A 27,405-nucleotide genomic window follows, 5' to 3' on the forward strand; every position below is an offset into this window, starting at 1 on the left:
CCAGAAATTGTTTATCATATGGTTGTAGAGGTAACCACTGATATCTGTGGTATCTTTAGAGAGCTACTGAAAATATAGGCATTTTTCCTTCCTTCACCATGTTTTCATGATATAAATTAGATAAGGAAGGGTTTGTTAGAGAAATTTATTTACCTTAGTTCACTGTTTTCACAATTACAATAGAGTATGAGCATACTTATAGTTTTATGAGGGAAAGGAGGAGAGGGAGGGAAGGAAGGATTTGGTTTTGGGAGGGTTTTTTTGTTTGGTGAGCACAATTTTGAGTTTTTCTGTGGTTATTTATCATAACATTAAATAATAGCGGCAATAAATGTTTTTACTGTGTAGTAAAATCATAAGGATACTGTATTTAAATAAAACTAAATAGATCAGTGTAAGTTTTATAGTATAGATAGCTAAAGCTATTTTAGTACTTTTATTATTTATCTGTTGGGATATGCATGCTCAGGAATCTTTTACTGATAGGGCACACACACACAAAAAAAAGTTTAGAAATGACTCCATCTAGCTTCTAACACATTTTTTGTCCATTAAAATAATTACCCGTAATTTTTCATGCCTCAATATTAGGATGTCACTATAGAATTATTTCAGAAGATGATACAACATTGATAGTACTTGTTTCTTTCTTTTTTTTTTTTTTAATACACTTTCCTTATCAAGGGTGACAAACCAAAACAAAAGCCTGAACATGTAAAAACCCAGGGTGCTAGAAATACAAACTCAGTTCATTCAAACTCAAGCTCATCCAGACCCTGGTCGCAATCCCTAGTGAGGTACATGTGAGCACCAAGTCAGGGAGAGGGGGACAGGAGTGATGCCAAGAGAAAGAATGGGAAGGGGACTCCCATAGGCTTCTAGGGATCACCCTCACGGTGGTACCTCCACCTTCCCAGTGACAGTGAAGACATACTAGGCCCTAATCTTTTGACCCTCACCCCAGCCCTGGCCAGGGCTTCGAATGCCAATCCCAAATGGTTCTACCCTCCCTTGCTCCAGCCTCACTTCCACCCTCACTTCTACCCTCACTCTTCTCCACACTCTTCCCTGTGATTAGTAGCAGGTTAGGATACTGTGTGAGCCACAGTGAGTCTGGGGGCCAGGAGAGGCAGACTGGAGACGGGTGAAGAGAGGAGATGAAGAGCTGTCCAAGGATCCCTCTCCTCATGGGATCCCAGACCGTGCAATCAGCAACTCTTTTGCGTCCACTCAGATCTGAGAAGGTGCACTGTGGGCATAAGCAGCTATCCTGGAGACCTGCTGTAAGTCGGAAAAAAGGGATGGGCTCGCTGGCCAGCCTTTGGTGGGGCTGGCTGGTTTGAGATGGCAACGGCAGCAGTTTCTTCAGTGGGTCAGGCTGCAGCTCAGCACAGCCAAGCGGGTGCTGGGCAGTACTTTTTTCTAAAACCTATGTGTTTGTTGTCATGAAGGTAATTAAAAATCATTTCACTTTGCAAGGTTTTCATATACAAGTGATTTGGTTTTTCTCGCTTCCACTTGTGTTCATAAAAATTAAAGCAAAATTTAGCTTTTTGTAAAAAGCACTTTTCCCACATTGTTTCAATTCCATGTCGTTTGATCTATAGTAAATTCTTTGTGTTCATTTACTGGTCTTAAGATAATGGGGAAGCACAAAGCTTCTAACATTGTGATCCTAGTGTTGGGAATAAAAATAATGTTTAGCTGCAGAGGGTATTTGGGAAAACTATATCTGAAAGGTACATCTGACTTATAATAGGAATAACTCTGGGAAAGGTTAGTCCTACTGTTTAAACCCTAATATTTATAAAAACAAATCAGATGTTCTTTCCCTTAACACATACACCATGCTTTCTTGAAATCTGTTACATTGTACTAGCATCTGGATAAATATAAAGATCAAACTCAGGTGTAATTTTGTCTTTGGACTATTTTTTGAGAATGACTTAAATATGAATTTTTATACCACATGTGCCATGCAATTTGATACATGACTTTATGTGTACAATTTTCCTAAATAAATCTATCATGTAAAGTTAGATGTATTAAAAAATTGAACTGCCCCATATGTCATCAGTGTGTGACTATGTACACATTATCTAACTTCTTATGGAAGAATGATGTAGCATATCCCTGAGCTACTAAATGATAGCCATAGTATGACTATTTACACTAATGTTTTTAATAAAATTAGATCTAATTTGGTCACTTTTTTATTTTAGCGAAGAGTAACCAGAATTCAACAAATAGAGAAGGACATACTTCGTATACGACAGCTTTTACAGTCCCAAGCCACAGAAGCAGAGGTTGGTAAATTGTTTCTTTTTCATTTACAGATACAAAAATAGGTAATTATTCTAAGAAAAGAAAATATGTATAATTAATGTGACATTGAAATATAGATGTTCTTCTAGAGAATGGAGACACTTCATAAGTTTTTTTCATGAAATTAAATGAATTATCAAAAACCTTGACTATGTTGATCTTTTAATAACTCCTATGCAATTAAAATTTATCGAGCCATAAATACAGATACCTTACTTCAGTTATCAAATTACATATAATCAGATAACTAACTTAATTTGGCTATTATCAACTAGTAAATAAGCTATAACTTGTATGTAATTCATGATTAAAATTCATGATACAAAGTTATTTATGCTTGCTCCACAATTCTCATTAAAATGACACTAAAAGGATGAAATTAAAAAGGCAGAGACAAGGGAGGTAACATCATAAAATTTGGGGAACTGAAAAGCAGGTAAATAAATGCACTGTTTTAGCATATGGCAGTGAATTAACCCCTAAGTCAGCAATAGAAAGTCATGAAGCAACTCATTTTATACTGTGGAGTTCCAAAACAGTTACCTCTGGATGTGAAGATTAAAAAAAGTGACTAAAATTTTAGTGAGAGGATGGTTGAAAATGGTTAAGAAGCAGGTGGCACCTCTAGAGCCTGTCTTCAACTCTCAGTAGCTGGGTGAGTTCTTTCTAATCCCAGCAAAAGATGAAGGACTTATTCTAGAAAGAAGAAAAGATCTTCAGATAGGGGTAAGCCCAGTGTAACTGAAATTACATGCTAAAAACTGAATTGAGTGAAAATGTACCTACTGAATGCTGAAACCCTCACTGAATCCAGGCTTATAATACAGACAAGGTGCTAGAAGCAACTTCTTTAAGAAATGTGATTAACCCAAGAAAACAGACCTAAATGTACTGACATTGGAGGATTCCCCAATAAAACGACCCAGCTGGACCACCCAAAAAAATAGCTGTAGTTGCCAGTCTTTATCCCTCATGTATAGAGCTTCACTTAACCTTTTCATAGGTAGCCCATTCCGAAGTAGGGATGGACTATGCAGAAAGAAGAACACTTTAAAACATAAAACGAACATTAATATTCTCAGATAAATGATAATGCATCCATAGTGCAAAGAAACCATGGTACACAAAAGGAATATTCAAAGAATTCAGGAAAGAGTTCTTAGGAATTAAAATTGTGGTAGCAGAAATGAAAACTCAGAGTAGAAGATAAATTTTCCGGAAAATAGAACAGAAAGATATGAGATGAAAAACAGAAAAGATGAGAAAATCAGAGAATCATTCCTGGAGGGTTCAATATTCAAATAAAGAGGAGTTCCAGAAAGAGAATGGAGGAGCTAGAGGGAGCAAATGATCACAGAAGTAAATTAAAATATCCCAGAACTGGGGGGCATAGTTTTCCAAATAAAATGGTCTCTCCAATATCTAACACCACAGATGAAAATAATCCCACAGCAGGCACATCATGGTGCCATTTCATCTCACTAGAAATAAAAAGAAAGTCCTAAAACATTCTGGAGAAAGGAAAACAACTTCACACATACAAACAAAAATATAAATGTCTTTAGATACATAAACAGCAACACTAGAAGCTGGGATGTAGAATACCAACTTCTTAAAACTTCTGAAAGAAAATTATTTCCAGCTATGTTCTAATACCTGTTTCCTGACATACTGGGTGTCCTATAATTCTACTCAGTTCTGAAACTACCCAGAGTGTAGACCCCATATTTAAGGGTAAAGTCATTCCCAAGACTACCATCACTTCAGACACCAATTGCAAGTGTCAGGCATCCCCAAGCAAACTGCACTTTACTTTGCCCACCTTGCTGTAAATTCTACCCTAAGTGGGGATGTTCCAGTACAATTCACTTCTGACAGTAACTACCTAGAGTTAACCTAACACATACAGGTTAATGGTAGAGTCCTTCACAAAAATAACCCCACTTCACATGCCAAGCTACCCATACTTCTGCCCAACTGGCTACAAAATTGGGGCTTCCCACACCTGCCTAGGTTCAGTAATTCACTGGAATGACTCAGAACTCATTGGAAATACTACACATACAATTACAGTTTTATTTTAGAGGATTCAGATCAGGAGCAGCCGAATGAGGAGACTTACAGGGCAAGATGTGGGGAAAGTGAAGGATAAAGAATGCAGAGCTTCCGTGCTCTCATAGAGTCTGGATACATCATTCCCCCACACATCAGTATGTTCATCAGCCAGGAGGCTCCACTGAGCTTCAGTGTCCACAGTTTTATTGGGGTTTCATTATGTAGACATGCTTGATTACATAGGTGACTATATGATTGACCTCAATTTCCAGTCCCCCTCTTCCTCCTCCCTGGAGACTTGTCTGACCCAAAGTTCCAATCTTCTAGTGACCTGTTTCTTTATGCCTGACTCTTAGTATCATAGGAACTTTGGCTGCAGTACATCCGAATTTGAAATATGTAGAAACGTGTTTGCTAAGTAGGCAGTTTAAGTACAAGTACAATTAAGTCCTACTCCTAAAAGCAGTTTTAACTTGGCTGTCCTAAGCCAATGAAAACCAAATAATATATGTATAATATAAGGAATAAGTTGTCCATTTTGCAGTGTTGACTCTTAAAGACTAGAAAAAAAAATGGTGTCTCTGCTCCTTTTTCAGTTTCACTAGTGTTGTTACATGGTAGTATTCTGGTCGTTATAACCTCTTTGACTTTATGGTGTAGTTTATCTTTTTTTTTTCCTTGATTAAACTTATTACACTCTATTTTTAAAATTATTTTTAAAGAGGCAGCCTTTTGTTTTCATTGAGCAACACTGCATTTTATATTTTCTCTTCTGACATTTTCTGCTTTGAGTTTCCACTGCCAAGTTTCTCACTTCTTTAGTTACATTTTTTTCTTCCGTCTTTTTATATTCTGATTATTACTGTTTGTCTGCATCTAACAAGTTCTTTTCTATTTTGAAATCAATATTCACATTTGTTTTTTTAGTTGATTGAATTTTTTATTTGTATGAAACAGCTCTCCTTATTACATTTAATGCTCTTCACCTTAAATTTCGTTGTTTGCTATTAATATTACTACACTAGCTTTTTGTTATCATTTTCCCACTATAGCATATTCCCTCCCTGTATTTCCAAAATTTCCAACTTTCTGGCTTCTGGAAAGCCTTAAAAAATTGTCATTTGTTAATTGCAATCCTTATTTTTCAGCATTAGTATAAGTTTATTGCAGGTTGGGGACTTGTTCATGTTGTTTGGATTTGTTCAAAACTTTTTATTCATATCATTGGGTTTGGGTCCAACTGTCTACCATTGTGATCCAGTCTCTCTTGCTTTCTTTTGTTATGAAAATGATTATGTCAGTCATAGCCTACAGTGGTTACATTTAGTCTACTAGTTCAGTGAATGTACATTAAAGGAAGGTGCCATCTCACATTTAAGAAAGAACCAAAATCTTTTTTTTAATTTTGCTTTTTGAAGTTTTTTTATTCCATTGTCGTTGTTTTGCTAATACAGATAAGTGGGAGAACCTGGAAAATGGAGAAAACCAGGGTTTGGACACTCATAAATTCGTTCATATTCCGTGTATACAGGGAAAGAGAAGATTTCTGTCAAATAATTTCTCTACAATGAAGCATATTTCTTACAGCACTGTCTTTGTCCTACCTGCTGACAACTCTGATTTAGGGTTTAAATGCTGTACATAATTCAAGTGATGTAATTATTGCACATGGTTCAAATCTCAAAAGTTACAAAAAGATATGTGAGACAGCCAGTGCTACCACTTTCTTGTTTATCTTTTCAGTTGGGTTATTTACTGACAAGCAAATACGTTTGGGGAGATCAAAAAGATAGGAGCTGTGAGAATTTTAGCATGGTTGTAAAATCTCTAGATAGCCAGTGAGAAATATTTATTAAAATCCTATGCAAAGTACTTTTACAACTCATTAATAGGGAGATAGCTCAATTTTAAAATGAGCAAAAGATTTGAATAGACATTTCACCAGAAAATATACAGGAATGGCTGATAAACATGAAAATAAGCTTATCATCATTAGTCATTAGGGAAGTGCAGATGAAAACTAGAGTGATATCCCACCTTACCCCATTAGGTTGGCTATAATCATAAAGACGGTAATAAACATTGGCAAGGATGTGGATAAATACAAGCCATCATACATTGCTGTTGAGAATGTAAAATAGTATAACCACTTGAAAACAGTTTGGCAGTTGCTTAAAATATTAAACATAAAGTCACCATGTGACCCAGTAATTCCACTTCTAGGTATACCCGTCCAAGAAAGTGAAAACATGTGGCCACACAAAGACTTTAACTTGAATGTTTATAGCAGTATTATTCATAATAGCCCCAGAGTAGAAACAGTGCAAATGTATATCAACTGGTGAATAAATAAACACAATGTGTATATCCTTACAATGGAGTACTGTTTGGCTGTAAAAAGGAGTAAATTGGTGATACATACTATAACATGGATCAACATCAAAAACATTATACTGAGTAAAATAACCAGACATGTAAGCCCATTTATAAAAAATGTCTAGAAAAGGCAAATTTATAAAGACAGAAAGTGGGTAAGCCAGAGACATGAATGGGAATGAGGATTGGCTGTAAGTGAGCACAAGGAATCTTATTAGAATGGTGAGAATGTTCTAAAGCTGGATTATGGTGATGCTTGGTAAGCTTACAGAAAAATTGTCTAAAATGGGTGTATGTTGTGTTATATAAATACCTCAACAATTTTTTTTTTAATTTTTTCAGCCCTTAGGGTAGACAACTTTGAGGAAGTTGTCCGGCAATGCTGGAAATGAGATCTCTAGTTAGATTGTTCTTTTTTTTTTTTTTTTTTAAGTTTGTTTATTTTGAGAGAGAGTGAGCACAAGCGGGGCAAGGGCAGAGGAAGAGGGAGAGAGAGAGAATCCCAAGCAGTCTCTACAATGTCATCATGGAGCCTGATGTGGGACTCAAACCCACGAACTGTGAGACCATGACCTAAGCCGAAACTAAGAGGGGGATGCTTAACCCCCTGAGCCATCCAGGCACCCCAGGATTATTCTTTCATAAGAATCAGCAATAGTTTCTTTACCTTCAGTGTTAGCAGTATCTTTGGACAGTGATAAAGAGTGCAGGCAGGCCTGTAGCCTAGGATCAGTAAAAGAATAAAGGGAAGTAAATAACAAATAAGGAAAGAAGAAAAAGGAAAGAAAATAAAGATAGTAAGTGTTAAATATTAGTTTAGGCCCCAGAGTCAGACTTGTGATCCCCACTCTGACTCTGCCATTTACTAAGTATGTGACCTAAAGCCAGATACTTATATTATCTGTTTCTCAGTTTCTTTATCTGTATAGTGGGGATAATAATAATACCTATGTCACAGAGCTGGTATGAGGATTAAATGAATCAATAGATGCCAAGTGATTAGTGCATAGTAAACATTAGACTTTTTTTTAACTTTATCATATTCATCATCCTCACCATCATCAAATGGGCCTGGTAATCCTTCAGGACTACTGTGTTTCTGTGGATCTCCATTCTTCTCTTGGAAATGACTTATCTCCCTCCCTTTAATAATTCCACCTCCTCCTTCCTAGAGAAATCAGAACTGCCTGCCCTTCCTATTAGGAAGCATTCTACCTTCCTTCTTGTGCTTTGGATTTTCAACTCCTGCCTTTTCAGGGACTTCTTACTCTTATTTCTTTTCTCACATTTATCTTCTTCTTCAGTGGTACCTTTGCATTGACATTTAAACATCCTCAAGTCAAGACTCAAGTCTTCATAATATAAAATGAACCTTCCTCAATTCTGCCTCTCCCTGCAGCTGTCTTCCTTCATCTGTCCCCTTCTCTCCCTCATTGTCTTTTCCCACTTCCCCACTCTAAAGGTGTTTCTAGACTCCAAGTCTGTATTTTCTTCCCACCATCCACTCTTAAAATACACCAATCTAGTCTCTACTCCCAAATGGATCATCAGCGACTTCTGTATTATTAATTAAATTGGTATTTTCAATCTTAATCTTGACATTTTCTACATGATTTAACACTTCCTGTTTCTTGAAATATTCTTCTCTTGGCATCTATGACAACGGTTTTTTGGTGTTTTCCCACCTCTTTGGCTTTTATAGGCTCATGTTCTTTTATCTGGACATTAATTATAGGCATTCCTTAAATCTTCTCTTTTGTCTGTATTAGCTCTCCCTTAGACCATCTCATTAATGCTTAGAGCTTCACTTACCTTCTATACACTGTTGGCTCTCAAATTCATTTTCTAGCCCTGAGTTCCAGACTCCTAAATCTGTCTGCCTACTCTGAATCTCCACTAAGATGTCTCAAAGATACTTTAAATCCAATATATCCAAAACATAATTAATGATCTTCTCCTAAGTCCTTCTTACCATGCCTCTACCCCCTCCAAAAACCCCTCACGCCCTTACTATTACCTTCTCTGCACATGACACCATTATTATTCAGTTGTGTAAGCTAAGGAACAAAGGAATTATTCTTGACACCACATCTCTTCCTTTACTCCATATCCAATCATATCAAGTTCTTCAGATTTACCTCTCTGTCTCTACTTCTTTTATCTTTACCACTGCTTGCCTAGTGTCAGGTACCATCATCTCACACTTACATTGATATATTAGCCTCCAAACTGGTCTCTATGTTTCCTATCTACTTAGGCCATTTAAATTTAAAATTAAAATTTTACCTTAAAAGATCAATTTATATTAACTTTTCCCATTAATAATCTAGTATTGGTTATGTGAGGGCAGGAGTGACGTATGAGAATTATACTAAAATTCAACAAAGTAAGATTTATTGTTTTTACCTTTTTTTTGTTCTGTTCTCTGCACATGATTTTTTGATGTACTAGAACAAACCATGCTCCCTCCTACTCTAGGTCCGTGATCTTTTTATCTAAAACCTTCCTCTAACCCTGTCCCTTTTCCCAGAATTCCTGTTTATTTTTTAGGTCTCAGTTCTAACAGTACTTCCCTAAGAGGACTCTTTCCCAAACTCAGGCCTTGTGATATCCCTCTGCTATACATTCTCACAGCACTTTGTACTCTTTATTTCAGTGTGCTTGTCAAAGTTTTAACTTTATTGTTAGCTCTCTCATTATTTGATAGTATCCCTGATGAGACAATAAGCTTGAGCACATAGAGCAATGTCTGGTTTTGCCAGCCCTGTAGTCTCTAGCACCTAGTACAAGTAACAGAGCAGATGCTCAATAATTACTTTTGCATTGACATCTTTAATTATGTTAGTATAAAGTCTTTGTGTTTTTAGTGGTTTTTGATTCATTTTATCTCTCGATTGACTTTGTGTATGTCTCTACTTCTGTTGAATTTGTTGAATTTTCTAGTGTGATTTTCAGATGATACAATTCTTTTTCTGAATTATTGGGGCTTCCTCATTCTTGCCTACATATAACTCATGCTGGCTTATTGATGGAAATATTGCATGTAAAGTAACTTTTCAGTCAAAATTTAAATGGTTTAGGAAAGCTTGGTATGTAAAGAAATTTTAGTGGAAGCCATTTTGTAATTTAATTATCACTATTAAATATGCCAAGTTTTTTAAAGGGTGATTTTTATTTTAGAGTATCATTTTCCTAGAGCAAGCAAGCACATTTGTAATTGTTGCTATGAAAAATAATGGAAAAATTATTTTACTTATTTGATTCTGCAGTGGTATTTTTACAGAGTGACTGCTGTGTACTGGATATAATCTATCCTGAAATGACTGCTTTTACTGGATATAATCTGTCATTTTCATTTCATATAACAGATGGTGGTTACATTAAAAAAGGTTTTTGGTTTTATTCATATCAGATTCTAAGAGCTTATTGATTTCATCTGACTTTTATTAGCAGAGGATGTATATATATTCTGTGTATAAATATACCTATACGGAAGGTATTTGTAAGCTTAGGTAATAGTTTAACTGTTATATTTGCAGCTACATTGAATGCCAGAACCATGTGACCTTGTGGAAGAGACACTTATTTATTCTAGTGGGGTTATATCCCTGATAGTGATGCGAGCACAGCTGGTGGAGGATGGTGTTTCTGTGAGTCTCAGAAAATCCTTTGTCTTGTGCGGCTCTAATGCTCAAGGGACACACTTCACTTTCCTCCTGCTGAAATAGTCGACTGCCAAACATGCTGGAGGTTATGAAGTATAAAGTGCAGTTCTTTGCTTTTGTAAACCTATATAATTGATATATTCAGAGCTTTAATACAGGACAGGAAAAAAAGCTGTGGGCTAAGAAAGCATACACCATTTTTGCATGTAATGATATTAACTCCATATTAACAGAGGTCATCTCAGAGCAAGCATGAAGCCGGCTCACATGAAGCTGAGCGGCAGAATGAAGGTCAAGGAGTGGCAGAAATCAACATGGCAACTCCTGGTAGTGGTCAGGTAAAGAAATTTATTGGTTTTCTTTTTAATTAACTATTTAAATATTTCTAAAGGAATATGGGGTGAGATAGTCCTCAGAATGATCTGTAAATCTTATTGATTTCCTTAATCCTGAATGGATATCTCCGGAAGAATTTAGTGCCAAAATGCTATATCTAAAAATGTTAGATATTTATATAAACATCTAACAATAACGTTTCAAAATTTCTAATTTAGAGCTATATTTTATACCTCTAAATTCTGTATTTCTGTTTTAGTCTGAAATGATTAACATGAGTAGAGGGGTTTTTTTGAAAAATAAATGCTAAGCTGCATTTTGCTTATATATATGATTTGACCTAGTTGTTATTGCTTGCATTGAACAGATTTGCTCTTTCTCTAAGGCATTCTTTGAAAGGGATTATTTGCAAAGACATTTTTATGTTTTTAAAAATGATCATAAGGACTTTGTTATAATTCTTTTTTTCTTTTGTACTTTAACATTACATAAATCTGAAATCAAAATTTTATAATTGAAAAAAATGATACTAATGCTCATAAAAAGTAAAGAGACCTAGCCTAGTCATGTTTAACCATTATCACATCATTGCTAGCAAAATTGTGGAAGTCAACTTGATTTTTTTTTTTTTAATGTAAAACGGTTGTCTTGTTATCCTGCCATTAGTTTTCTATTAGAGTTTTATTGGAATGCATCCTCATATGACAGAATTTTCCTTGGAGTGTTACGTATTCTCCACATTTTTTTCAATGAATATTTTTTTGTTGTAAATGAGTGATTTTTTAAAATAGAATTTCACTAAGTTTTTAAAGATAATTTCCCTACTCATGATGTAAAATACTCCTTTAGTGTCTCTGGTTGTTTTTGATGATACTATATTTTTTAAAAAGAAATGTATTAAAATTTAAAGCTTAAAATGTCTCATAATTATGTAAATTTATTTTACTGAGTTAAAAAAAGAGATACTTCATTTTTAGTATTACTAATTACCATTATACTGGGGGAAAACTTCAGCTATAAATGGTAAACTGGGGCAAAAGAAATTATATTTAACACATTTGAGTTATTCTTTATATTTTGGGAATTATTCGGGAAGTTTATATTTTCCTCCACATATCTAGAAAGAAGAAAATTTTTATGTTCTTGACAGAAAAAAATTGTTTGCCTCAGATTAGACCACCTATTAATGCTTTGGATCATGTTCCAGTTATTATGTATTTTAAAGTCTCATTTATCAATAAGTTGTCTATCCCATTTAAAATCTAATAACTGAGGGGTGCCTGGGTGGCTGAGTTGGTTAAGCATCTGACTCTTGATTTCAGCTCAGGTCATGATCTCACAGTTCATGAGTTCAAGAACCGATTTGGGTTCTGTGGTGACAGCTCGGAGCCTGCCTGTGATTTTCTCTCTCCCTCTCTCTCTGCTCCTTCCCTGCTTATGAGCATGCACTCTCTTGCTCTTTCTCAACATAAATAAACTTTAAAAATAATAATAATTGGATCCTTACCACACTTTTTATATCAGAATTAATTCTAAGTAGATTAGATTTCATGTCAGAAATAAAAATTAAAAATATAAAAAGATTAGAAAATATATACATATAAAGATTAGAAAAATGTGGGTAGAATGATTATAATCATGAGGGAAATCATGAGGTGGGAAAACGGAAAAAATCAGTAGCTTTCACATAAAAACATAAAACTCAAGTACACCATAAAATTATGGCATGGTTACAAGACAAAAATTAAGATCTCATTATTTACAATTATTTATAACAAGAAAAAGTTACATTTCAAAATACATAAAGAGTATAAATTAATTAAAGATCATTAAAACATGAACAAATGACGTGACATGAACAGGAACTAAAAAGAAAAATAAAATGACGTTTAAACATATGGAAAGGTCATCAGTTTCATAGTAATGATATATAAATATCAACTATAGCCAAAATAAGATTTTTTTTTTTTTTTGGATGCCATTGGGTAGACAAAGATCATTAACACTCAGTGTTGATAATGGTAAGTTTATAAGCATTCTCATGTGTGAAATGGAACAACCTTTCTGAAAAGCAGTTTTGTAAATAAGCATCTAAATTTCTAGCTGTACCTGCCTTGTGGGTCATCATTGCAATATCTAACATTTTATGCTATGAGGTACTCAGTCAAGAGTGTTCAGACATGTTTGAAGAGATTCATCATATTATTTATAATAACAAAAATTAGAAATAAATGTATATTAATCAATAGGTAACTGAGTAAATTATCATTTGACTGAGATAAGTGGTTAAATGGCTCTGGAGTCAGCAGTACCGGGATTAATCCCATTCCTCCGCTAACTAGCTGAGAGACTGATCTTGGACAAGTATGAACTCTGAGCTTCAGTGTTTCCTCTAGCAAAATAAGATGATATCGTTGTGAGAACTAAATGCAATATGTACTTAATACAGTTTTTGGTGGATATAGACACTCATTAAACATAATAGCTTATTGTTGTTAATAACTAATAATTATGATTTTTTAAGTAAAATTATGTGCCAGATGTTATAGTAGACTCTGGAGAGATCGAATTGAAGAGGACAAACAGTCCCAGGCCTCATAGAACCTACGTGGTACATGAAACATCCATACAAATGTTAGAAATGATAAATTAGATCTCTGTTTATATAGAGATCTTCTATTTCAGCCTTGCCTTTTCTAGTATATTTTTCATATTATAATCAGAGTGATCCTTCCAAAATACCTGCTTATATTGCTTATTTATTTAAACCTTTCAGTGGCTACCCACTGCCCAAAGAATAAAATCCAAATTCTTTGTTGCCTGCTTTTTCAACATTATCGCTATATGCCCCCATTTCTCTACACTCCCTCAACTTCAGCTTCTTTGGGTCCTTGAGTATGTCCAGTCCTTCCACTCTCTGCCTGGAACTCTCCTCTGTTTCAGTTCACCAATATGTGTTCTACTCATCCTTCCCCTCAGTTTAAATGGCAGGCACTCTTCCAGGACATTTTCCTTGCTCCTGCCTCCCTAGAACTGATTAAGTGCTCTATCAGGTACTATTTCTGTTCTCACCGAATTTAGCACAATTTATTATAGGTTTAATTGTCTTCCTTTTTAAAATCCTTTAAGCTGAACTATATTGCCATTGCTCACCATTGTAACCGAACAAACTAACATAGTACTTGATAGACAGTAAATGTTTAAATGCTTACTGAGTTTGGGGCACCTGGATGGCACAGTTGGTTAAGCATCCAACTTTGGCTCAGGTCATGATCTCATGGTTCATGGGTTCGAGCCCCACGTCGGGCTCTGTGCTGACAGCTTGGAGCTTGCTTCAGATTCTGTGTGTCTCTCTCTCTGCCCCTCTCCTGTTCGTGCTCTGTGTCTCAAAAATAAATAAACATTAAAAAAAATTAATGTTTACCGAGTATTAATACATGCTATTAATTTAGAAAAATAATTTTAATATTTTTTCTTAAAATAAGTAATCTTCCATACTGTACATATGTATATGTGTGTACATGCATAGAAAAATGAAGGAATATTCAAAATGTTACCAATGATATCTCTAGTGTTGGGATTATGTTGTTTTTACTTTCATATTTACATTTTTATGTATTGTGTGAATTTTTTGTGATGAACATGAGATCTGTTAAAAACATTGAATCGGTGGCAAGTATTCATTCTTCAAATGGTGAATTTTGATATTGCCATAGATTCTGTGGTAAATATGATAAGACATTTGTTTGGCAATATTAGCCATAGACTCTGCCACCAAATCGGTGTTTCTGTGGCACTAATATTGCTAATGTCATCTATTTGGTTACTTTTAGTCACTGTTTAAAACAATACTACAGCTACTCCAAATCCTGATGTAGCTGAGTGATATATATCTGTGGGACTGTGATTCAATTAACCAAGATTCCTTTAACTATCTTAATAGGATCTATATACATGACAACCTCTTGGGATTTCTTTTTTTGTTTTATTATTTGCTCCAGAAATAAAAACCATTGACAATAATTGAATATGAAAATCAGATCTCTGACTCTCTCAGGATCAAAGTAGCATGATGCAGCAAAGCTCCTATCCTTGCGGACTTATCCCTATCACTGTGTGAAGTACATTGTACACCCTCTCTCACTGGTTTCTGGCCCATATCCTTTCTGCCAGAATGATCTTTACAAAGATTTAATCACCTCGTTATAAAACCCTTTATTGGCTTCCTTGGTTCTTAGAATAAGATAACCCTTTATTAGGACCTGTATAATCTAGCTCTTATCAAACTTGTCAGCTTTACGTCACACTTTGCTCTTACCACTTCAGCCACACTGGCCTGTTAGTAGCTCATGTTTATTGGGCTTTCTTTTCCTGGACATCCTGTGCACAATCTATGCCCCTTCCATATAGTGCTCTTCTCATCCCATTTTACTCCATTAACATCAGTCCACGTGTCTTCGCGTTTAAGCATGACTTTCCCAAGAGGCTTGAACATACAAATCCCATTGTTATAGGCCATCCTAGGACGTTCTTATTCTTTGAAGAAGACTACATTTGCAGTTTACATTTATTTGTGTGATTATTTTATTAGTATTGATTTCCCCCACTAGACTAAACTCCAGAAGGGCAAAGATTTTATCTAGTTTTGTCCATTTTCATATCCTAACAGTCCCTGGTAAATAGTAGATAACAGTAAATATATGTTAATTGGAAGGAAGATCTGGCATCCCTTCTAGAAATAGTGTTTCTTGATCTGTGATTAATCTCCCCTGGAAGTTAAATGGAAAGACGAAGTTAGAAGTAAATTATACAGGTCAGATCCCTGCTTGCTTAGTATATAACTGTATGTGTAATTCATTTATGAATTTGTTCTTAGCTTTTCTATTTAAAGTTTAGAACCAGATCTCTAGTGAGAGCCAGTAAGTAGTGATGAAGATCAGCCAAGACTGAGAAAGAAATGAAATGATAGGAGAACACTTTGCTGCTAATAAGCATTTTAAAACTTTACTCTGCAAAACTTCAAACATATACAGAGGCAGATAGAATAATAGAGTAACCCACATGTACCCTATCTACCTTGCCCTCCCATTTTATTTTTGAAGACGATCCAGCATCATCGTTTCTTCCATAAATATTTCACTCTGTATTTCCAAAAGATAAGAACACTTTTTTAAAATATACAACTATTTGGGCACCTGGCTGGCTCAGCCAGTAGAGCATGTAACTCTTGATCTCAGGGTCTCAACTTCAAGCTCTCACATTGGGCATAGAGCTTACTTAAAAAAAAAAAAAAAAAAAAAAGAATTCAAAATATATAACTATATTGCCATTATTATATTCCCAAAGGAACTAATAGTAATATATCGGATTATCCAGTCAGTATTCAAATTTGCAGTTGTTTCGTAATGTCATAATTTTTCACAATTTATTTGACTCTTTTCAGGTAAGGTTCGTGATTGGGTTTGGTTATAGTCTGCAAAGTCTTTTAATCTATAGTTTCCTTTTTTGTCTCTTGTTTTCTGGATGTTTATTTGTTAAAGAACCAAAGCTATTTGTTTTATACAGTTTTCCAAAGTCTGGATTTTACTGATAACATCTCCATGGTATGTAGTTTGACATTTCTCTCTATCTTCTGTATTTCCAATAAATTGGTATTTGGATCTAGAGATAGAATTCGCCTTGGATTTTCAGTTGTTTTGTTTTATTTTTGCAAGTCTTTTTCAGAGTGGCATTATGGTCTTCTCATCTTTAGTCAGGAAGCACATAATGTCTGGTTGTCTCTCTTTTTGTGATATTATCAGTAACTGATACCTTATGCCCAGCTCCATTAATTCATTAGGGGTGCAAAATTAGCTGGAATACTTCTGTAAAGAGAAACTTCTTCTTATGTACTCTTTGATTACTACCACATACAATTTGTTTCTGCCTTCAAAAAGTTTACATTCTAGCTTTTCCTTTTGAAAGGTTAAGAACTACAACAGAATACCTGCCAATATTGCTATCTAGGTGGATGTTATCCTTATAATCATTATTTTTAATCATTAATGAATTGTGTTAGCTATGGCCTCTATTTTAATAGGTCCCACATATTTATCTGCAGCCCCAGATAAATATGTCCAGAGTTGCATCCTGGTTTTCACATGTCCATTTTTCCTGGGTGTCAGTATATTGAATGGTGATCTCACTTCCCACACTGAAACCTGTTATCTCTTCCTGAGTTTTATGTATTTTTTAATACCAGCATTATCCATGCATTTATCCAAGCTCAGTGCCTCCACGTTGTCCTTGGCTCCCAGTGTCTCTTTACTCACATCCAGTCAGTTAGCAAACCAATTGATTCTGTCCCCTACACATGCATATCCCCAGGGCACTCAGTCAGTTGAGAACCTGTATCAGGTTCTATGCTGAGTATGGAGCCTGCTTAAGATATTCTCTCTCTCTCTCTCTCTCTCTCTCTCTCTCTCTCTCTCTCTCTTACGCGCACTCTAATTATTTTTTAAAAAAAATTTTTTTAATATAGAGTATTCTCACTTCCTTACTTTGTGTCCTGCTCACTGCTCAGCTGTTGAAAATACCCTCTTCCTGATTTGCCATCTTTGAGCTCTGCATCCTGTCTTTTCATACTCTTTTAAAGGTATAATTCTGGTTGTGCCATCCTCCTGCCTAAAGTCTAGTGGCTCCACAACGCCCACGGTTTGAAAGCAACATGTTTAAAATGACTCATGAAACACTTAATAATTTAACCCAATCTTTATCTCCCACCATACACCTTGTGCTCTGTCCACATTAAACAAATACTCCATGCTCTCATATTTATTACCTTTACACAGACTGTTCTATATGTCTCCCTACTCCAAGATTCTAGGCCTACCTTAAATGTTACTTTATGCAGCCTTTAGTAGTTCCTTAGCAAGTAGTTGTTTCTTCCTGTTTTCCCTAAGTATTTTATGCATTTTTCTGCTGTGGTGCTTGTAATATCACAGTGCAGTTATTTATTTTTTCATCTCTTTCTCCAATGAGGTTTTAAGCAGTCCTCTCTATACTATGAGCTCCTGGAGAAGTTAGACTGAACCAAATTCCTAGTTAGTTTTGTGTGGTAATTTAGAGCATTTCATCAATCAATAAAGCTTTCTATCAATAAATGTTTATTTGACCAAATGTGGTTTCATCTGTTTTGATCTGTGGAAAAATACCACTCTTAGAATTGCTTCAGTGTTTGGTTACTTCCACACAGTAGTTTAACTTCTTTTGCAGCACATCTCCTTTTCTTCATTTTTGCCTTAAAACCTACTTAAGTTCACAGGTAAAAATACTCATCTTGAGTGTTAAAATGTCCACACTTTTAATTGCGTATTTAGCTCTTTACCTTAAAGACAGTTCATTTGGGGGGCGCCTGGGTGGCTCAGTCGGTTAAGCGTCCGACTTCGGCTCAGGTCATGATCTCACGGTCCGTGAGTTCGAGCCCCGCGTCGGGCTCTGTGCTGACAGCTCAGAGCCTGGAGCCTGTTTCGGATTCTGTGTCTCCCTCTCTCTCTCTGACCCTCCCCCATTCATGCTCTGTCTCTCTCTGTCTTAAAAATAAATAAACGTTAAAAAAAATTTTAAAAATAAAAAAAAAAAAAAAAGACAGTTCATTTGGTGCACCTTAACATGAAGTTAGCTCTATTTGTTTATAATCTAGATCATTCTATTCATAATTTGCTTAATTTCTAGGGTTCAGCTGCGCGAATGGATCATGAAACAGCCAGTGTTTTGAGTTCTGGTAGCACACACTCTGCTCCTCGAAGGCTGACAAGTCATCTGGGAACCAAGGTAACAGAAGATTACAAACTCTGGTCACTAATACTATGAGTACTTTGCTCTAAAACATTCTTCACTCATCTTTTAAATTCAGCTAGAGGACAATTCTGGTTCCATCTCTTCTTAAAGAAACATCTTTTTATACAAGAGGGCACAAAGGAAAAAGGATTATAAAAACTGCCAAATTAGCTAGTTTTTTATTCTTTTTCAGCTTTATCGTGCACTTCTCTGCAAGTACTCTAAGCTCCAGCCACACTGGCTTCCTTGCTGCTTCCCACGCACTACCTGTAACTTTTCTGCCTCCATGACTTGCCTATGATGGCACACACATCCACTTTCTACACCACCACAAAATGGCTGTCAGAATCCGAGGCAGCCTTTAGAGCTCTTCTTGGGCTTTACTTCTTTACAGAACATTTTCTGATTCCCAAGTTCCTCTCACCTCCCCTTGTGGTCTGTCTACCTCCTCGGGGTCACTGCAGTTTGCATGAAGTTCTCTCTCTCTTTTTTTTTTTTTTTTTCTTTTTTTTTAATGTTTATTTGTTTGTTTTGAGAGAGAAAGAGAGAAAGCATGTGCAAGCAGGGGAAGGGAGAGAGAGAATCCCAAGCTGGCTCCATGCCGTCCACAGAGCCCAACAAGGGGCTCCATCTCATGAACCATGAGATTATGATCTGAGCTGAAATCAAGAGTCAGACGCAGACTGAGCCACCTACATCCCCCTGCATGAAGTTCTCTTGGAAATAGGGACTTTTTTCCTTAATCTTTTGCAGCATCTAGCACAGAACCTGCACATAAGGGTGTTTAATAAATATTCAGTGAATAGAAAAATTATCAAAATGGAATGTTACCCAGTGTTGGTAAGCTAGTTTTTTTAGAGTCTCTCAGATATTAGCAAGTATTTTAGGACTTTAGAATGGTATGTTTTAAAAAGAAAATAATTATTGTATTGTTGTCATCTCTATAAGTTGGCCAGAGTCTTTAATATTATATTGACAAAGATGAAATTCTAATTTAACTAAACAGTATATTTTTAGTTAAATCTCACTAATTCATTAACTGTTTTCACAGAATACTCTATGTATAATCTTTCTTTACTTTGACAATATAATGGCTCTTAGGAAAAGTGTTACTGAAATAATGCTGATTTAAGAAATGAATTTAGAGTAATCAGAGATAATTGTTAATATGAGATTTAATACTTTTAATAACTCACAGCTGCTAATTGAGACCTCTGGTATGCCAGTAACTGTGTTAGAAGTTATGTGTACATTTTCTCTAATCTCAAAAACACTGTGAGGTATTCTTGTCCCTCTTTTTTAAATAAGAAAACTGAAGCAAAAAAAGTTCAGGCAGCTATTGCATATTTAAATTGGAATTCATCCCCAGATCTGTCCAACATCAACATGTAATTCTTACTATAAAGAAAATCTAATATTCAGCAGTACTACTGCATGAAAATCGGCAGCTAGAATACCATTTCCTGTTGAAGTAACTGGTGAATGATCATATTAAGACCTTACTACATTTTTTAATGCCAGCTACTGTCCTATACAGGTATTATTTCATTTAATCTTCACAGAGGAAATCTCGTTAGGTTAATATCTCCATTTTGCAATTGAGAAAACTGGTCTCAGAAATCAAATAACTTGGTAGTGTCACACAGCTCATTCCTAAGTAGTGGGGCCAAAATTTGAAAGCCCAGTTTTCCACGGTTCTCCCTTCCTAAAACTTTAATATCTAAAAAGTAGTGTGTGTTTATGTATTTAGAGTTTCTTAGCCTCAGCATTGTTGACTGGATAATTCTTTATTATAAGATGTTAAGCAGTATCTCTGGTCTTTTGTCTTTTAAATGCCCATAACACTTTCTTTTGCAGTTGTGACACCAAAAAATGTCTCCAAAGCAAAGCATGTCCTAAGAGGGCCAAAATCACCCCTGATTAAGAACCACTGATTTATAGAGATGATACATTCTTTATATAATAGCCTCGATTTTTATGTAATAGCTCTCACATTGAAATGAGGCTAACCATGGTGCAAGATAACTGGGTACTGTTTCCAGTCTAATCTGCTTCTGAGCAAACCCTTAGAATTTGTTGTCAGAGAGTTATTGATGTTTACTGGTTGCTTTAAAAAAAAAAATGGTTAAGACGTCTGGCCTTGAAAGGGGCGCCTGGGTGGCTCAGTTGGTTAAGTGTCCCAGCTTTGTCTCAGATCATGATCTCGCGGTTCGTGAGTTCAAGCCCTGCATCCGGCTCTGTGCTGACAGCTCAGAGCCTGCAACCTGCTTCGGATTCTGTCGCCCTCTTTGTCTGCCCCTCCCCCGCTCGGACTCTGTCTCTCCCTCTCTCAAAAATAAACAAACATAAAAAAAAAAAAAGAAAGAAAGAAACCTGGCCTTGGAGCACCTAGGTGGCTTAGTTGGTTGAGCGTCCAGCTTTTGATTTCGGCTCAGGTCATGAACTCATGATTCGTGAGATCAAGCCCCGAGTCAATCTCTGCCCTGAGCATGGAGCCTGCTTAAGATTCTCCCTCTCTCTCTCTCTTTCTCCTTCTCTCTCTCTATCTCTCTCTCTCTATCTCTCTCTCTCTCTTTCTCTCTCCCTCTATGTGCCTCTCCCCCTACTCTCACACACCCTCACTCTCTTTTTCAAAATAAATAAACTTAAAAAAAAAAAAAAAAAAAAAGAATCCTGGCCTTGTACTCCCTATATGATCATGGCATTCTTCCTTTTATGGCAGAATATTTTTATATGTATAAGGGAGAAATTATATACTTTTAACAATATTATAATCTGGTAAAGGTTAGTGATTGTTGAAAACTAGTATGTAGTAAATAATTGTTGAAAAGTTTTCTATTTATTGATTATAGTTATAAATTAAAAGAAGTACAGTAAAATTTTAAATTGTACATTTAAATAAACCACATTCCTCATTGTGTGTGTGTGTGTGTGTGTGTGTGTGTGTGTGTGTGTGTGTGTGAAATCATTTGATTGTCATTCATTATAATCAATGGGTTATTACCAGCTATTCCAGAAAAAGGGCAGTTTAAGTATGTAAGAAGCTACTCTCTCTTTCAACACTGTATGTCACCACTGCTTCTGTTTATTCATATAAACAAATTGGTGATGATTATATGGATTTTGAAATAATGCTCATTACTTCATCCTGGAAAGGGGGTTTTGAGTTTTGTTTTTCTTTTTAATGAGTTACAATAAATATCCCATTCATCACTTCATTGGTGTTAGCATTTGGATATTAAAGTCATAATTTTGTTTCTAAACTCATTTGGCCCACAGGTGGAAATGGTGTATTCATTGTTATCAATGCTTGGTACTCATGATAAGGATGATATGTCGCGAACTTTGCTAGCTATGTCTAGCTCCCAAGACAGCTGTATATCCATGCGACAGTCTGGATGTCTTCCTCTCCTCATCCAGCTTTTACATGGCAATGACAAAGACTCTGTGTTGTTGGGAAATTCCCGGGGCAGTAAAGAGGCTCGGGCCAGGGCCAGTGCAGCACTTCACAACATCATTCACTCACAGCCTGATGACAAGAGAGGCAGGCGTGAAATCCGAGTCCTTCATCTTTTGGAACAGATACGAGCTTACTGTGAAACCTGTTGGGAGTGGCAGGAAGCCCATGAACAAGGCATGGACCAGGACAAAAATCCAAGTATGTTCCCTGTAGTGCATGTTACAAAGCAAATGTAAAGTTTTGTAAATGAAAACTTTTTAAGTTAGTATGTCGTCTTTATGAGTGGAATATGAGTGGGATATAGGAATGGGAAGTTCATAGTAGCCATCTACACTGCTAACATAGTTTAAAGCTTAAGTCTGTATTTTTCTAGAAAAAATTGAGCAAAGGGCAACCAAAAAAGTACAGGGAATTAAGAGATATATAGTCATAGCATCATAGTATATTTAGAAAGAACTTGAGCAATTATGTTTTTCCATCCCTTTCCTTTTATAGATTAAGCTCAAGAAAGTGACTTTATACAAGTTTCTTCAGCAGTTAGTGACCACACCATAATCTTTACATTTGTATAACATTCTGTTCAGTGGATGCAGAGATATGTTATATCTGTTATGTTATTTGGCCCTCACAACAACCTTGTGAAGTAGGAAGGGAAAGTATTATCTCCATTTTACAGATAAAGAAACTGAGGCTCGGAGTGGCTGAAAGACTTGCCTGAAGCCTCATAGCTACTAAGTGGTAGAGTCAGGAACAGAGGCCAGATCTTCTGACTCTCAACCCAGTGCTCTTCCCACTGTACCATCCTACTTCAGGCCATGGGCCCCACTTACTGGGAGTGATCAGCCACCCAGCTCTTTGCTGAGGGAGAAACCCTGGGCAACCAACCCCTCTCCATCAGCAGGGAACATGGGAGTTGGGACCCTTGGGGACATAAGTTACTTCATTCCTGTAGCAAGAACCAAAAGCAGTAAGTATATAAGGTAAGATCTTCTTTTCACCTGGTAAGAAAACACGCACACACACACACACACACACACACACACACACAGGCACACAGGGTGGGGACTGTTGTAGTAACCTGTTGATTTAGGGACAAGGGGTGATGGTGAGAACACCATCTAGGAAGATTTAGCAGGTTTTTTTAACTTACGTATAAAGGTGAATGTATTTTAAATTTACAAATTTTCAAGAATGAGAAAATAGCAGAAATGGTCCTTTATATCTGTTTGTCCTAGGGATGAGGAAAACTGGTAAGATACTTTACTGAGAGAATATTGTCTTTATGGAATTGTTTTCTCTGGGTATCTACAATCATGTAACAACTTGTATTTTGTGATCTTAAGAATTGTTCTCAAAATGGTTAAATTAAATATTATTACTTCTGAAAAATAGACTTTTAAAATTTTGATTTCACATAATGAGTTTTGAAACTTTGTACATGGTATTAAATGTGAAGGTATATTTTCTTGGACGTCTCTTTAGATTTTTGTTTACTCTCTATCTATATAGTAAGCTTTCTCTACTAGGTTCATACTGTATTTCTTCTTTTTTTTTTTTAAGTTTTTACTTACTTATTTTGAAAGAGAAAGGAAGGAGGGAGAGAGAGAGAGAGAAAGAATCCCAAGCAGGCTCCACACTGTCAGTGCAGAGCCTGATGGAGGGCTCAAACTCAAGAACTGTGGGTTCATGACCTGGGCCAAAACCAAGAGCCAGCCACTTAACCAACTGAGCCACCCAGGTGCCCTATACTGGATTTCTTTATTACATTTGTACACAGCTAAGTGTTTTTAACCCACACTCATGACAATAGTTTAAATAGAAATTAAAACAACTTTATACCAAAGTGTTTTTATTCTTTTATATATTCAACATAATTTTAAATTATTATTTGAGTTATAGCATAAACCTGCAAGGGATTTATACTAACAGATTTGGTTAAAGGCAGGTAAGTGGTAAATATTTTTCTGGAACCAAGAAAAACCCTTTACTCATATTTTCTTTTCCATGTTTGTCGTATTTATTCATCTATTCAGCAAATATTTGTTGATCTACTAAACTACTATGCATTAGGGATATTAGCCTTGTTTTTTTTTATTAAGTATAATAAACATTATTGCTTTTGAGAAAACAAAGCATTATGTTTTGTATCAATTTTATTTTTCAGTGCCAGCTCCTGTTGAACATCAGATCTGTCCTGCTGTGTGTGTTCTAATGAAACTTTCATTTGATGAAGAACATAGACATGCAATGAATGAACTTGGTAAGACAAAAATGTTTCTTAATGCCGTAGAAGAAACCAACATTTTTCATCATCGTTGGAGTATAATGCCACATGTTTCTATTACCACCTGCTTCCTCCTTGTAGGAAATGATTATACTCTGGTTTCCGGAGGAAAAAAAAAGGTTTTTAATGATAGGCACTGCTACCTTGTTTAAACTAACTTGACTTTTCAAAATCTTAGACAACAGTTAGCAGAACTACTAACTGGGCTACTCCTTGCCCCTGTTGCCATAATAGACCCTATGTGATAGTTGATGAGGAGGGTAATTTAAATTATTTTGAAATGTGGAGCTAGGTGATTGTTCTTGAACTCAGTCACTTCTCATGGACACCAGAAGAAATTATTATTAAAATTCTCATTTATCTTCGTGGTTATCAGCACTTTGCTGGATTTTCATGGTAAGCAGCATAATATCTCTGAAACTGGTTAATGAAGAAAAGCATTATGGTCTAATTTAAGTTAGAAATATTCCACTAGTTTTGGAAGGATTACTCTTTTGTGTATGTGTTATCACACACTCTAAACCTTTTATAACCTGCATTTTTGTGCACCCCATTTTTCATGTAACGGTTTTTCTTTGATTTCTAGGTTCATTTTGCACATGTGGTATTTATAATTGCATCATGCTGAGCCATCTCATGTGAACTGGATCTCTAGTCGTGCCACAAGCAAGAACCGTACACTGAGTTCCCATCTTAGTGTAGCTGTGCCCTTGCTTTTCATGCTGTTTATTTTACATTACACTCCAGCCCCCACTTTGTATTCCTACCACCCTCATCATTGTCATTCATCATTTATCTTAAAAGTCACAAAGTCATGAGACTCTTAAACACAGAGAACCTAAATGGCCAAAAATGAGTGTTGTCTCCTTCAGAGTCATCACTTTGGGGGGCTGTGTACTTTGTGAGCTCAGGCCTGTCCTCCAGCCGTGCTTTTCTTCCCACAGGCCCTTGCAGTTGGCCCATCTGATTCTCTTTCCTTCCCCCACCCCCCAGCCTCCCATGGAACTGAGTGTGGTCTTATGAGTTTGCCCCTCCTTACTACAATCTCAGCATTTGTGAAAATTTTACATTTGAGTGTTTTTTTAATGCTAGTAATTATGGGAAGGGGATAAAAATCATGAATAAACAAGAAAACTAACCCAATTTTAAGCTACTACAAAGGTTTTCCTGTAAATGTCCCTGTGTTCCAATGAACTGTAGATTAGGACTGACACATTGATCATCTGAATTTCAAAGTAAAACCTAGACTCAGTATTTGTTCCTCTTCCTTCTTCAGGTAGGAAGGCTACCCGGGGCATTTCATCACAGGAGCTAGGGCAGGGGCTTGCAGGTGAGGAGCAGGATGGGGCCTCTGGGGGTGTGACTGTTGGCACAGAGCCACAGGGGGTTACCTTCTTCTCATTCCTAGCCTCTAAATTTGTACGAAGCAAAAGAAAGATCAAGGTTTGTGGACTGTGCGGAGATGGAGTAATTAAGCACAAGGTATCTGATAGTGAGGGATAAGGAGGAAAGAAGTCCCAAATAGATGAAGGGACATTCCAAAGCCCAGTCTGCTGGGACTGTTATTTGTACATAGAAGATTCTACAACTTACCCAGGTCATTTAGGTTTGCATCAATTAGTATCACAGGTTTTAGACTGTAGTATCAATGATATATACATTGATTAAATGCCCACTCTGTCCTAGAAACCATGCCAGGCCCTGGAGGTAAAAATGATGAAGATATGGTTCTGACTTTCAAGGAACTCATGGCTTATTTGTATTAGTATTTCCAAAACTAGATCATAATAATCACCAGAGGTATTTGTCAAACCATATAGATTCCCTGGCCCTGTAGCAGGCTTAGTAAAGCAGTATCTCCAGAGGGGGTACCTAGGAATCATTTAATAAGTGACCCAGGTGATTCTTATGATAAGGAAATTTTGTGAAACACCAATATATAGAATATTTATGTTGAGTCCCTAATGTTTATTTTAGAATGAGACGTTTTATGCTAATGGTGATATCGAAAACCCAAGTAAAAGGAAAAAATACACCTTTTAAAACTAAGAATCATCTTTCTATTATCTTTTTTTAATATAAGTCTAAATTAAGGATTCTGTTGAATGGTTTCTTTTGAAACCATTGGTCCTCTATTAGCTTTAAGGTTATGAGGTACCACATTGGATTATATTTGGTCCATCTGGACCCCTTTTTTAAAACACAGACACTGAGCAGAATGTGAAAAAAATTATGCTTATCATCTTTGCATTACCTTGAAAAAGCCTAAGTTTTCTTAGGGCATCTGTTTTTTATTCTATCAGTCATAAATTCACATCATATTTTTGTGAATCCATTTATAGTTTTCACATATATATTCATTGCCTTAAAATTTACAGAAATTTTTTTTCATTTGCCTGAAATCATAAAAGATTCTCTCTTTTATCTGATATCCTAAAATTTATTGAATGTTCCTTTTTCTTCATGGTGTTGCTGATATTGACAATATCCTTCTTTAATCATTGTTTTCAGAACCCAGTCCTGAGTTTTTTAATTTTTCCGTTCAAAAAAACTCTTTGTTCATTTAGTGCCTTCTTGAGACCTTCTTTATTAGATCATTTCACTTTCTTAAGAAAGTGTCACAGATACTGATATAGCAGGCAGGATTTCATATAGTCACAAAGCATAGTATGTTTTGTTTTGGTATTGATAGCCTGCTCTACAGTGTTCGACATCTTGGTGATCTTATCAGTATATAGGGCCACAGTCTTCAAGTCATCAGTCACTCCCATTTCCATTCATGAGTCAGAACTCTCACTTCTTCTACTGGCTCCTTCTAGTAGTAAGCTCCTTAATACTTTACTCAAGTATTAAATGGTAGAAATTCCTCAGAGTTCTGTTGTAGGTTTTCTTCGTCTCTCCCTAGGCAGTATCTTCCAGTCCATGGCTTCATTTACAGTGTTTTTCAGATTTACGTCTTAATCTGAGTTTCAGACACATTATCAAATCGTTCATCTGACATCTTCATTTAGATGGTTTTTCACACATTTTTAACTCAACTGCCCCAACTGAATTTGTTATCTCCTTCGTCCCCAAATCTCTGTCCC

General features: G+C 35.9%; 1 protein-coding gene across 5 annotated transcripts in view; it reads left to right on the top strand.

Moving 5' to 3' along the window:
• The window catches only part of APC (APC regulator of WNT signaling pathway), a 149,510-nt gene that overhangs the window by 106,276 nt on the left and 15,829 nt on the right, over positions 1-27,405 (top strand). For 2 of the 5 annotated variants that reach the window (XM_042991281.1, XM_042991288.1), the window contains exons 7-12: positions 2,223-2,306; positions 10,655-10,759; positions 18,471-18,569; positions 21,855-22,233; positions 24,200-24,295; positions 25,596-25,649. In XM_042991281.1, coding sequence (XP_042847215.1) covers positions 2,223-2,306; positions 10,655-10,759; positions 18,471-18,569; positions 21,855-22,233; positions 24,200-24,295; positions 25,596-25,649 — 817 coding nt within the window. The remainder of the gene's footprint in view (positions 1-2,222; positions 2,307-10,654; positions 10,760-18,470; positions 18,570-21,854; positions 22,234-24,199; positions 24,296-25,595; positions 25,650-27,405) is intronic. The other 3 variants (XM_042991299.1, XM_042991296.1, XM_042991303.1) reach the window with 3 other exon arrangements.

Source organism: Panthera tigris, chromosome A1 (assembly GCF_018350195.1).
Source record: "Panthera tigris isolate Pti1 chromosome A1, P.tigris_Pti1_mat1.1, whole genome shotgun sequence".
Lineage (NCBI taxonomy): Eukaryota > Metazoa > Chordata > Mammalia > Carnivora > Felidae > Panthera > Panthera tigris.